The 12434-nt window shown below is 40.1% G+C and overlaps 1 protein-coding gene across 1 annotated transcript in view; it reads left to right on the top strand.

Annotated features, from left to right (window-relative positions):
• The first annotated feature begins 7711 nt into the window (after window positions 1-7711).
• KRT20 (keratin 20) overlaps window positions 7712-12434 on the top strand; it is a 9628-nt gene continuing 4905 nt past the window's right edge. The window contains exons 1-2 of the mRNA XM_004378130.2: window positions 7712-8119; window positions 11293-11375. Coding sequence (XP_004378187.1) covers window positions 7712-8119; window positions 11293-11375 — 491 coding nt within the window. The remainder of the gene's footprint in view (window positions 8120-11292; window positions 11376-12434) is intronic.

The following is a 12434-nucleotide window of genomic DNA, read 5'->3' as shown; positions in this document are numbered from 1 at the left end:
TAAGTCTTGGATGTTCAAATAACATAAAAGTGCATCATAAAACCTAAGCGCAGATTTTTTTCTTCATTTACAATATAATCCAAAAACCTCAATGTTAATTAATTGGTTATTACCAGTTAGTCCACCACTTGTTTGTCAGCTGGTCTTAATTTGGTGGTGTGCATGTTGCTGTGGTCCTGGAAGCTATGCCACCAGTATTTCAAATACCAGCAGGGTCACCCATGGTGGACAGGTTTCAGCAGAGCTTCCAGACTAAGACAGACTAGGAAGAAGGACCCAGGGGTCTACTTCTGAAAAAACTGGCCAGCGAAAACCTTAGGAATAGCAGTGGAACATTGTCTGATATAGTGCCAGAAGATGAGCCCCTCAGGTTGGAACGCACTAAAAATACAACTGGGGAAGAGCTGCCTTCTCAAAGTAGAACCAACCTTAATGGCATAGATGGAGTAAAGCTTTCAGGATCTTCACCTGCTGATGTGGCATGATTCAAAATGAGAAGAAACAGCTGCAAACATCCACTAATAATCAGAATGTGGAATGTACGCAGTATGAATCTAGGAAAATTGGAAGCTGTCGAAAATGAAATGGAACACATAAACATTGACATCCTAGGCGTTGGTGAGATTAAGAGGACTGGTATTGGCTATTTTGAATCAGATAATCATATGGTCTACTATGCCGGGAATGACAAATTGAAGAGGAATGGCGTCACATTCCTTGCCAAAAAGAACATTTCAAGATCTATCATAAAGTACAACACTGTCAGTGATAAGATCATATCCATACACCTACAAGAAAGACCAGTTAATACTACTATTATTCAAACTTTCACAACAACCACTAATAGCAAAGATGAAGAAATTAAAGACTTTACCAACTTCTGCAGTCTAAAATTGATCGAACATGTGATCAAGATGCACTGATAATTATTGGTGATTGGAATGTAAGCGTTGGAAACAAAGAAGAAGGATCAGCAGTTAGAAAATATGGCCGGAGATAGCATGATCGAATTTTGCAAGACAAATTATTTATTCATTGCAAATACCTTTTTTCAACAACATAAACAGCGACTATACACATGGACCTTGCAAGATGGAATACACAGGAATCAAATGGAGTACATCTGTAGAAAGAGACGATGGAGAAGCTCAATATCATCAGTGAGAACAAGGCCAGGGGCTGACTGCAGAACAGACCATCAATTGCTCATATGCGAGTTCAAGTTGAAGCTGAAGAAAATTAAAGCAAGTCCACGAGGGCCAAAGTATGACTTAGTATATTTAGAGACCACATCAAGAATAGATTTGATGCATTGAACACTAATGACCGAAGACCAGGCAAGCTGTGGAATGACATCAAAGACATCATACATGAAGAAAGCAAAAGGTCATTAAAAGCACAGGAAAGAAAGAAAAGACCAAAATGGATGTCAAAAGGGACTTTGAAACTTGCTCTTGAACATAGAGTAGCTAAAGCAAATGGAAGAAATGATGAAGTAAAAGAGATGAACAGAAGACTTCAAAGGGCGGCTCAAGAAGACAAAGTAAAGTATTATAATGAAATGTACAGAGACCTGGAGTTAGAAAACCCAACGGGAAGAACACGCTCGGCATTTCTCAAGCTGAAAGAACTGAAGAAAAAATTCAAGCCTTGAGCTGCAGTATTTAAGGATTCTACGGGGAAAATATTGAATGAGGCAGAAAGCATCTAAAGAAGATGGAAGGAATACATAGGGTCACTGTACCAAAAAGAATCAGTTGACATTCAACCATTTCAGGAGTTGGCCTACGATCAAGAACTGATGATACCGAAGAAGTCCAAGCAGCACCGAAACAAAAAACCAAACCTGTTGCCGTTGAATCAGTTCCAACTCATAGTGACCCTGTAGCTGCACTGAAGGCACTGGCAAAAAACAAGGCTCCAGAAATTGATGGAACACCAATTGAGATGTTTCAACAAATGGATGCAACACTGGAAGTGTTCACTCATTTATTCAAGAAATTTGGAAGATAGCTACCTGGCTAACCGACTGGAAAAGACCCAGATTTCTGCCCATTCCAAAGAAAGGTGATCCAAGAGAACGCAGAAATTATTGAACAGTATCATTAATATCACACACAAGTAAAATTTTGCTGAAGATCATTCAAAAGCGGTTGCAGCAGCACATCAACGAGGAACTGCCAGAGATTTAGGCCAGATTCAGAAGAGGACGTTGAACAAGGGATCTCAATGCTGATGTCAGATGGATCTTGGCTGAAAGCAGAGAATACCAGAAAGATATTTGCCTGTGTTTTACTGACTACACAAAGGCATTTGACTGCATGGATCATAACAAATTATGGATAACATCGTGAAGAATGGGAATTCCAGAACACTTAATTGTGATCATGAGGAACTTGTACATAGACCAAGAGGCATTCGTTCAAACAGAACAAGGGGATACTGTGTGGTTTAAAATCAGGAAAGGTGTGTGTCAAGGTTGTATCCTTTCACCATACTTATTCAACCACTGTACTTCGCAAATAATCTGAGAAACTGGACTATATGAAGAAGAACGCGGCATCAGGATTGGAGGAAGATTCATTAACAACCTGTGTTATGCAGATGACACAAGCTTGCTTGCTGAAAGCAAAGAGGACTTGAAGCACTTACTGATGAAGATCAAAGACCACAGCCTTCAGTATGGATTATACCTCAACATAAAGAAAACAGAAATCCTCACAACTGGACCAATAAGCAACATCATGATAAATGGAGAAAAGATTGAAGTTGTCATGGATTTCCTTTTACTTGGATCCACAATCAATGCCCATGGAAGCAGCAGTCAAGAAATCAAACGATGTATTGCACTGGGCGAATCTGCTGCAAAAGACCTCTTTAAAGTGTTAAACAGCAAAGATGTCACCTTGAGGACTAAGGTCCGCCCAACCCAAGCCATGCTATTTTCAATCACCTCACATGCATGCGAAAGCTGGACAATAAATAAGGAAGATCAAAGAAGAACTGATGTGTTTGAATTATGGTGTTGGCAAAGAATATTGCACATGCAACGGACTGTGAGAAGAATGAACAAATCTGTCTTGGATGGTACAGCCAGAAAGCTCCTTAGAAGCAAGAGTGGCGAAACTTCATCTCATGTACCTTGAACATGTTATATCAGGAGGGACCAGTCCCTGGTGAAGGACATCATGCTTGGTAAAGTAGAGGGTCAGCGAAAAAGAGGAAGACCATCAGTGAAATGGATTGACACAGTGGCTGCAACAATGGGCTCAAATATAGCAATGATTGTGAGGATGGCACAGGACAGGGCAGTGTTTCGTTCTGTTGTACATCGGGACTCCGTTAGTTGGAATCAACCCAACAGCACCTAACAACTAACAGCCAGTTAGTTAGATAATTCTAGGTAATATTTTCTGGATCCTTCACAAAGTGCATTCAAGTACCACAAATATTACATTTTTAGGGTATCACAATGAATGAAATGCTCACTTATGTGGTAATGCAGGAGAGTAGTCTAAAGAAAGAGAAAACCTCTAGGTAGCAACAAGGTCTATGCAAGCGGCAGCTTCCCCCAGTAACTTGCTGTCTATCCATGCAGGGGTTTGACTCAGGAGTTCTGGAAGACTGAGTGAACTAGAATTATGGTGGTAATTTATATATGAGGGATAGTGTGAGAATCAGTGAGGTTGGAGGAAATCTTTCCTACATACCTTGTGAATAAGAAATTGTATACACCCAGCCCTGTTGTCTCCTCTGAGTATTCAACAGTCATCATCACACACGCCTTGTCTACTTAGGTCTAACGCGGGCACCTCAAACTCAGCATGCTGTAAATGAACACATCTTGTGCCCCATTGCCGCAACACCTGCCCAGACTCACTCCCCACCCTGTACCAATGCCCCTCGATAAAGGCTCCACTATCACCACCCAGTCACCCAAGCCAGAACCCTGAGGGTCAGGCTTATCTCATCCCATTCTTCATGCCCCACACATCCATTCATTCAGCAAAGGAATCAGGATTAAAGAGTGTACACATGCTGTACTCAAAAGAGCAAAGGGCATAGGAGAGATTAGTAGGGTGACCAGCTGACCCAATATTAGCACTGAAAGTTTTGCATCCCAGAAGATTTCTCAGTCCTAAGACCGGGACGGTTGGCCACCCTGGATAAAAAGGGATCTGGGAGCACAGTAAAGGCTCCGCAGAGAAGATGACACCCAGAAGAAAAGAGGGACTTTGAGCAAAGACATGAAAGTAAGTATCATTGGTGCCTGTTACTGAAGTGTAGCGTTTGAGGCATGTAGTGGTGAGAGGATGACTCTGAAGAGGTAGGCAGGGGCAGGCTAGGGCTGGGAGAGCTGTATAAAGAACCCAACCACGTGAGTGTCAGGGGTTTTTTTCAGAGAAGTGAAATAGCCATGTTTGCAATTGTAGTCAGAGGTTCTGAGACTGGACCGCAACATTTTTGAACCATTGGCGGCTGCAAGCAGAAGAGCTGTTGTTTTTAAATTATCAGCAATTTGTCTACTGTGATTCTAAAGGTAGAAACTATAATTTGTCTTGGGGACAAATGATTTCCCTTGCTTGGGAAGGAATTCCATTGAGCTCTATCTTAGTAAAGCAGATATAAAATAAGTATCCACGTGTCCTTGGCATAACCCGAAACATTGGTGAAATAATCCAGACATGGAGCCAATCACAGGGGATGAGGAAGGTCGTTCAGCTTGAGTTGTCTATCACATCTGAGCTGCAATGGATTGCCCACAAGGGGAAAAAGTGGTAAAGTCCTCTGAAACTATACTGCTTATGATAGCTTTCCAAGTTATTTAATATTAACCATTAATGTCCTTATCATAGTCTGTCTCAGAGGTCAGAATGAACTTCTTATCAGCTACAAGGAAGTTGGGATCGAGTAAATGTCTATTTACAAATGCAGTCATCCAACAGCCTGAAACATCAGGGACTCTGAATTCTACTCTAGACTTTGTATAGGAACAAGGGTCGATATGATCTACGTACAGTTCTCAGGTATACTTAAGAAAAAAATGAACTTCAGTGAAATACTAGCCTGATTCCTTGTGGTTATATTATAAAATACAATAATTGCTCTACCAAACATAAAACTCAGTGTAATAGAAGAGCTGGAAAAGTCTCCTATCCTTATATAAATTCCCTGTAGGTATTTTTTACCTCAATAAATTAGTAGATTGGTTAACTGAACCCTAAAATAATAGTCTTATTGTATCGTATTTTAGTTTAAATTTGAAATCTAAAACACCTACAAGTACTTGCCAAAAATTGGTGGAATAACACACAGACAAAGTTATTTCTCCAAAAAAATTAAAAACGGAATTTTAACTCTTTGACTTAAACATAATTGGGTTTGGCCATAAAGAAGAGTTACGCTATGATAAAGAGAACGAACCTTATCATATGTAATAACTGTGTTTATGTTCTTTTCTAGCTATAAAGCTAACTATTGATTTAAATAATGCTTCTTCACACCTCAATCATACATGTTTGTATATGAGACTCTTAGCGGAGACTAACACACTGCAAAACTTGTGTAATTTAAACAGTACCATTTCCCAGTGACTTTAATCAAGCAATCTCCTCCTCCCCCATTAAGCAACAATAAAAAACACATTCATTCTGTGAATACACTATAAAGAACACAGTTCACATGTTCATAAAGAGTTCTCCTTTACTACAGATTTTAGCTGTGACGTCTATTTACAAAGTAACTGACAGCTCTGTAATAAATAGCAAGATCTGCTTGTTACGTGTTCAGTCACTGATAGTGGGCATTCAGTGAGTACTGGCTGATGATTATACGAATGAATGGATAAAAATTTAAGTAAGAACAATCCACATATAGACCATAAAATGCATGAGATAGATTTAATTCTACATCTCAATTTTTACTTTCATAATATAACTGAGACAAAATCTAATACAAAGCATTATTTTAAGATATACTGCTTGTAAAAGACAAATAAATAGTCTTATCTTGTTTTGGAAGAAGGACGTAAAAGAAACTCAACTCAAAGTAAAAAAGCCACTGGTTTTCAGAACAACCACCAGGAAAAAAAAAGTCACAAAACCAGACAATCCTACATTATTTTTTAAAAAAATGTGCAGGAATTTGGTATATGCATTTTCAGGCGTTTGGTTTTGTTTTTCGGTATTTACTTGCTTGCTTTAATCACATACAAACCAATTCAATTAAAGTATCAGGATGAGAATTAACGAGGTGTTTTCTGTGACTTTTCCAATCCGGTTGACTTAACCTGATTAAGGAAGCAATTTAAATGTACCAGGAAATGTGTGAATCCTCAGCCAGTGGTTTTAAAAGAGGGCAGCAAATGAATAATTTCTGTTCCGTTCCACCAGCATGTATTGAGTACCTACAATCAAATATCCACTCATGAGATCCCTCCCATAATTTACTAGGTGTTTGGAGGTTCACAGGTGGGTGCCGTGGCCTCCAGCCCCACCACGGAAGGTGAGCACAGCCCCAAGGCGCTACACACACCCTTTCTTCTACTGGCCTCCTACTGTGAGTGTGGGGACCTGTGAGGAAGATCATACTACTGCAGAAGGCAAAATTCGCTGGAATTCTAGGAGGGGGCAACTGTAGCTGCAGTGGAGCCTGTTTCATGCTGGGTGTTGAGCTCACCTATTACAGGGAAGAAAGACTCCGTTCACCAGACCAGGTGCAATTTATTCTATGTTATATCTATTATATTCTATCACTATTCCATTTATCCTGTTTCTTGGTAACAGGATCTAGAGCCAGACAGTGATTGAGAAATTTAAATGATTATTTAGTCATAGAATATTAGAATTAGGAAAAAAAAAACCTTCAAAATTATCTAGTCTACTGCTCACCTAAATTCATTTCATTCTTGTCCTCAAACTATATCGCCAGATGTATAAATGTTTCATTCCTATTGTAAATATTTGAGGTTTCTGTTTGTACAAAATATGTTAAAAGTTCTTATAAAATATTAAATAGGGATAAACTTAAAAGTAAAAAAAAAAAAAAAAGAACAAATGTTCTGAAAAGTGATTCAGTAATATGTATAGATCATTGTTCTTTATACAAGTGTTGTAGGGTGCTGACCTCATGTGACAGAATAGAACTGCCCCCTTAGGATTTTCTTGGCTGTAATCTTTACAGAAGCAGATCACCAGGTCCTTCCCTCCCATGGAGCAGCTGGGTGGGTTCAAATCACCAACCTTTCAGTTAGCAATTAATCATTGTGCCACCAGGGCTCCTTTTATACCAGTGTCACTTACTATTATGTACCCACATCTGGCATTTTAAATACCTAAATTATTCATGAGAATTGTAAATATTCTTTATGTGTATATTAGAATGAAAAAAAATCAGTCAAGGCAGGTGCAAGGGCTGAAGGAATACACCTTCCTGTTTCCTTTTGTTACCTGTTTTAAAAAAGAAATCACCCTTGAGAAAAGTCTCTAAGAAATGCCTCCAGTTGTAATAGCTGGAACAGAATCAAACATTGCTGTACCAAAAAAAAAGGCAAGGCAAGATAGACTGTGGTGTCAGCCTCCAGGTGTCCTGTCAGCAGAGGAGGAGTCTCACTCCTGTGAACTCTATAAGACATCAGCCCAGTATTCACTGTGACAGAACTCCTCCGCTCCACCCATTCTGAAGCTACAGGTGCTCTCTCCTAGAATCCCTGATGGATATCCATCACAGAAGCTTCCCCAGAATCCTGAGTTCCCCCTCGCAGGGCTCAGCACTCAGTATGAGTGGGTCCCTGTATAGGAAGGGGGGCGTGCAGCACCTTGGTGGTGCACCTAGCGTCTTTGGCGGGGCTGGAGGCCACGGCACCCGCATCTCGACCTCCAGAGGTGTAGTGAGCTATGGTGGCGAACTCACCAGCGGGGACCTGTTTGGTGGCAATGAGAAAACGGTCATGCAGAGCCTAAATGACCGTCTAGCTAGCTACCTAGAAAAAGTGCAGACCCTGGGGCAGTCCAACTCCAAGCTTGAAGTGCAGATCAAGCAGTGGTATGAAACAACTGCTCCCCAAATCAGTCGAGACTACAGTGCCTATTACAAACAAATTGAAGAGCTGCAAAATCAGGTAAGAAATGCTGCCCTTGTTTTCTACTCCATTATTTAGCTGCATGATGGATTAAAAGGGCATATATGTTAGGTGGGTCAAAACAGACATTGTAAATCAAGTTAGGCTAATGCTATATTCTATCATCTACCCTAGTGGTAAGTACCTGACTGTATAATAGAGCGACTTTAAATCAAACTATTCTGAATTATTTAGCACAATTACATACAAAATAGGCAATTCTTATCTTCCATTGTTATAATCTGTACTTTGTCACAGTTTACCAGATCAGGACTACATGGATTGTAAACTTTTTTTTCTGAAAAGAGCTAGATTATTTTTTATGTGGTAATAAATCTTCCTTAATTTTTCTCTTAGTCCAACAGACTTTCAAAATCCCAGTCAATTCAGGATTTTCTCCTTTCATTTATGTAAATGTTACAGACAAGTGTTAGAATACCATATCATAGATTTATATGATAAAGTGATTCAGGGTAGAAACGGGGAGAGAGTAAGTAAAGGTCCTAATTCTTAATGATGTCGGGTTTATAAATCCCCTACTTAATAACCTGATCATCATGACCAAGCAGTTCAGAAACTTTTGTTGTTGTTAGGTGCTGTCAAGTTGGTTCTGACTCATAGTAACCCTATGTACAACAGAACAAAACACTGCCCTGTCCTGCGCCATCTTCATGATCTTTATTATGCTTGAGCCCACTGTTGCAGCCACTGTGTCAGTCCATCTTGTTGAGGGTCTTCCTCTTTTTCGATGACCCTGTACTTTACCAAGCATGATGTCCTTCTCCAGGGACTGATTCCTCCTGATAACATGTCCGAAGTATGTGAGACGAAATCTCACCAACCTTGCTTCTAAGGAGCATTCTGGCTGTACTTCTTTCAAGACAGATTTGTTCATTCTTTTGGTAGTCCATGGTATATTCAATATTCTTCCCCAACACCATAATTCAAAGGCGTCAATTCTTCTTTGGTCCTCCTTATTCATTGCCCAGCTTTTGCATGCGTATGCGGTAATTGAAAACACCATGGCTTGGTCCTTAGTCCTCAGGGTGACATCTTTGCTTTTCAATATTCCAAAGAGGCCTTTTGCAGATTTGCCCAACGCAATGTTCAAAAACTACAGTATAAAATGTTATATGGCTCCCAATTCAAATTTATTGCAATCATATCAGAACCTGTTCCCATGCCATTCAAGAAAGGTGAAGTTCTCTGTTTTATCAATTGCATGGAATAAGCAGAAGACTTTGCTCCTAGTTGAAAGGTTTCAGATATGACACAGATCACCTGCTTTGCTTTAAAGTCCTTATCTAATCAAGAAAAATGGCCCCTTTTGGCCACATAAACCAGAGACTTCATCAGCCTGAGACCAGAAGAACTAGAGGACCACCAATGACCGCCCTGACAGGGAACACAACAGAGAGTCCCGGATGGAGCAGGAGAAAGGTGGGGAGCAGAACTCAAATTCTAGTAAGAAGACCAGACTTAATGGTCTGAGACTGGAGGAACCCCGGAAAGCATGGCCCCTGGATTCTCTATCAGCCCAGAACTAAAACAATTTGAGGCCAACTCTTCAGACCGGAATTGGACTGGACTGTGAGACATAAAGTGATACTCGTGAGGAGTGTGCCTCTTAGCTCAAGTAGATACAAGAGACTAAACAGGCAGCTTCTGTTCAGAGGTGAGACCGGGAGGCAGAGAAGGTTAGGAGCTGGTTGAATGGACTTGGGGAATCAGGGGTGGAAAGGAGGAGTGTGCTGTCACAGTATGGGGAGAGCAATCAGAGTCACATAACAATGTATGTATAAATTTTTGTATGGGGAAAAAGAAAAATGGCCCCTTTCACTTTCATTTCTACTTTAAGATTTGTATTCCTTTAGAGGAAAGGCCACTTACTTAACAGCAAGTCTGTTCTTCTTGACTTCTATTAGACATCAGTAAGACAATCAGTTTGATTCAGACATTACAGGAAGTTACTTGAGGGTTTCAGGAACTCTGAGAATGTGAGGTAAAGGGATTCAAATTGCCCTTTCTGCCCTTTCCAATCATTCTTCTTAGGTTCCCACTAAAAGCATTTTAAAATAAGCCAGCAATTCTCCCACACCTGTCTTATGACTGACATTTCTGAATCTACTTTGGATGGTATCAAATACGTAGGCACCGCTGCCGGTTCCATTTGGTGGGTAGACCTGGTATATAAAGGGAGCCCTTCAAGGACTGAATCTACTGAAAGATACAAGTGATTATACATTTTCTACAAGTAGGCTGCCTACCTATATGCATCTGTGAGAACACACCCATTAGTTAACCGAATCTTAAGATGGGGGCGCTTATCTGTCTTGATATCCCTAGTGCCTAATACAACTCCCACCACATAGCAAGTGTCCATTCAATCAGCCAGTACTTAGCAGGTGCTAACTAGGTGCTGGGCATCATGCTGGACACTGGGGACTATGGTGATGAACATAATTTAGGGGGAATTGGGCAAGAACAAAGACAATTATTATACAGAGGGATAAATGCTAGCAAGGAGGGTGTGTAGGGCAACAAGAACACAGGCAGGGTATCCGGTTCAGCTTTGAGGGCATTGGAGATCTCCTGGAAGCAAAGGATGTCTAAGCAAAGACATGACGAAACAGTAGGAGTTCACCAGATTAAGAGAGGCTAAGAGGATTTTTCTAAGCAGGAATAACATCAAAGGCAAAGAACTCAATCAAGGTTTGTTGACTCAAGCTGAATTAAATTCTCCTTTTGTAAAATCACTAGAAAGCTGACTGAATCCTGGGGACGTGGAGTTGCCTTGTAAGACTCTGTTATATTAAATACCCGTAACATTATTCTTCCTTTCTATTTTCATGTGGAAATTCCTGAAGAAACTATCATCCCTGCTATAACAGCGGCTATATCAGGTTACGGGGCCCTGCTGGCACAGTGGTTAAGTGTTTAGCTGCTAACCAAAGGTCGACAATTTGAATCGACCAGCCACTCCTTAGAAAACCTATGGGGCAGTTCTACTCTGTCCTATAGGGTTGCTATGAATCGGAATCGACCCGATGGCAATGGGTTTATTTGTTTGTTTTGTTTTTAATATAAGGTTATATCAGATACCTGAGGATAAATTCACTCATTCTAAACTCCTATGCAGTTTAAAATGTCATTCTTCATCATGTGTTTTCCAGATTAAAGATGCTCAACTGAAAAATGCTCAGTGTATCCTGCGAATTGATAATGCCAAACTGGCTGCTGAGGATTTCAGGCTGAAGTAGGTTCTCTGATACCGCGGTAACATTTCCTGAAAAAGAATTCCTTTAAATGGTCTTTCATGACACCCGACTTGCAATGTTACTGTTGGTAAAGGAGCTACCATTAAAGATTTTGAGAATCTTAGTTTCCAGGGTGTCAGAAGCTATCTGGTCTGACCCAGCACTCAGTGCTGGGCTTCTGTCTCCCACAATCTTAAGACGTGGTCATCCAGCGTGTAACTGAGCACCTCAAGTAACTACTATTGTTCTCACTGACTACCTCTGATGATGCTGAGGTGTTCTTTCTTATAGTAACCTATGATCTACCTTTCTACCAAGTAAACCGAATTCCATTGATTCTCCAAGTTGGACATTCGTGTTCCTTCAAATACTTACACGTGTATGACCCAAGTTCCAGGGGTGTTTGTTGATGCTTCCTAGCTTGCCAGACTTTTACAATGTGGGCTAGCTAGCCATTTTATTTGTAGTCATTTTGTCTGTAGTCACATCACACCTCAGGAGATCAAAGCTTTTCCTCTTAAACTTCTTTCACACTAGGGCTTCTTCATCCTGAATTTGTACAATACCTTGTCACTGAAAAGTCCTGTGTGGTTTAGAAGGATGGCATTTTAATGCTACAAGGGATTCAAAAGAAGTAAATGGAAAAGCATATCTGAAGGTCAAAGCAGTAAAAGTTCATTAATTCCAATCCTACTAAGTCAGCATCTGAGTGTCCCATTGCATTCTTTTTTTTTCAATAAGTTTTGCTATTAAAAAAAAAAAAAAGAATGGATATAGGATTGTAGAGGAGAATGCATGATTGTTTAACTCACTCTGGATGAATCTGTTTACAAAGTAATAAAAATAAACTGATCACGTACATTCATTAAGTTACATTTAATGTCAATAACAAAAGTCCTTTGCTAACACTGTAATTAAAGCAATTTTTTTTCTTTTAAAATATATTCTAGAATTGCCAAGGATGGGAGGGGTGGGGGGGGGAATACTAAATAGTCAATAGATAAGTGGTATCTTGGGTGAAGGGTGAGACAGTACACAATACAGGGGAAACCAGCACA

The sequence above is a fragment of the Trichechus manatus genome, unplaced genomic scaffold (genome assembly GCF_000243295.1).
Source record: "Trichechus manatus latirostris isolate Lorelei unplaced genomic scaffold, TriManLat1.0 scaffold00054, whole genome shotgun sequence".
In the NCBI taxonomy this organism is placed as follows: Eukaryota; Metazoa; Chordata; class Mammalia; order Sirenia; family Trichechidae; genus Trichechus; species Trichechus manatus.
Note: the sequence above shows the minus strand (reverse complement) of the source record. Positions and strands in the feature narration are given on the sequence as shown.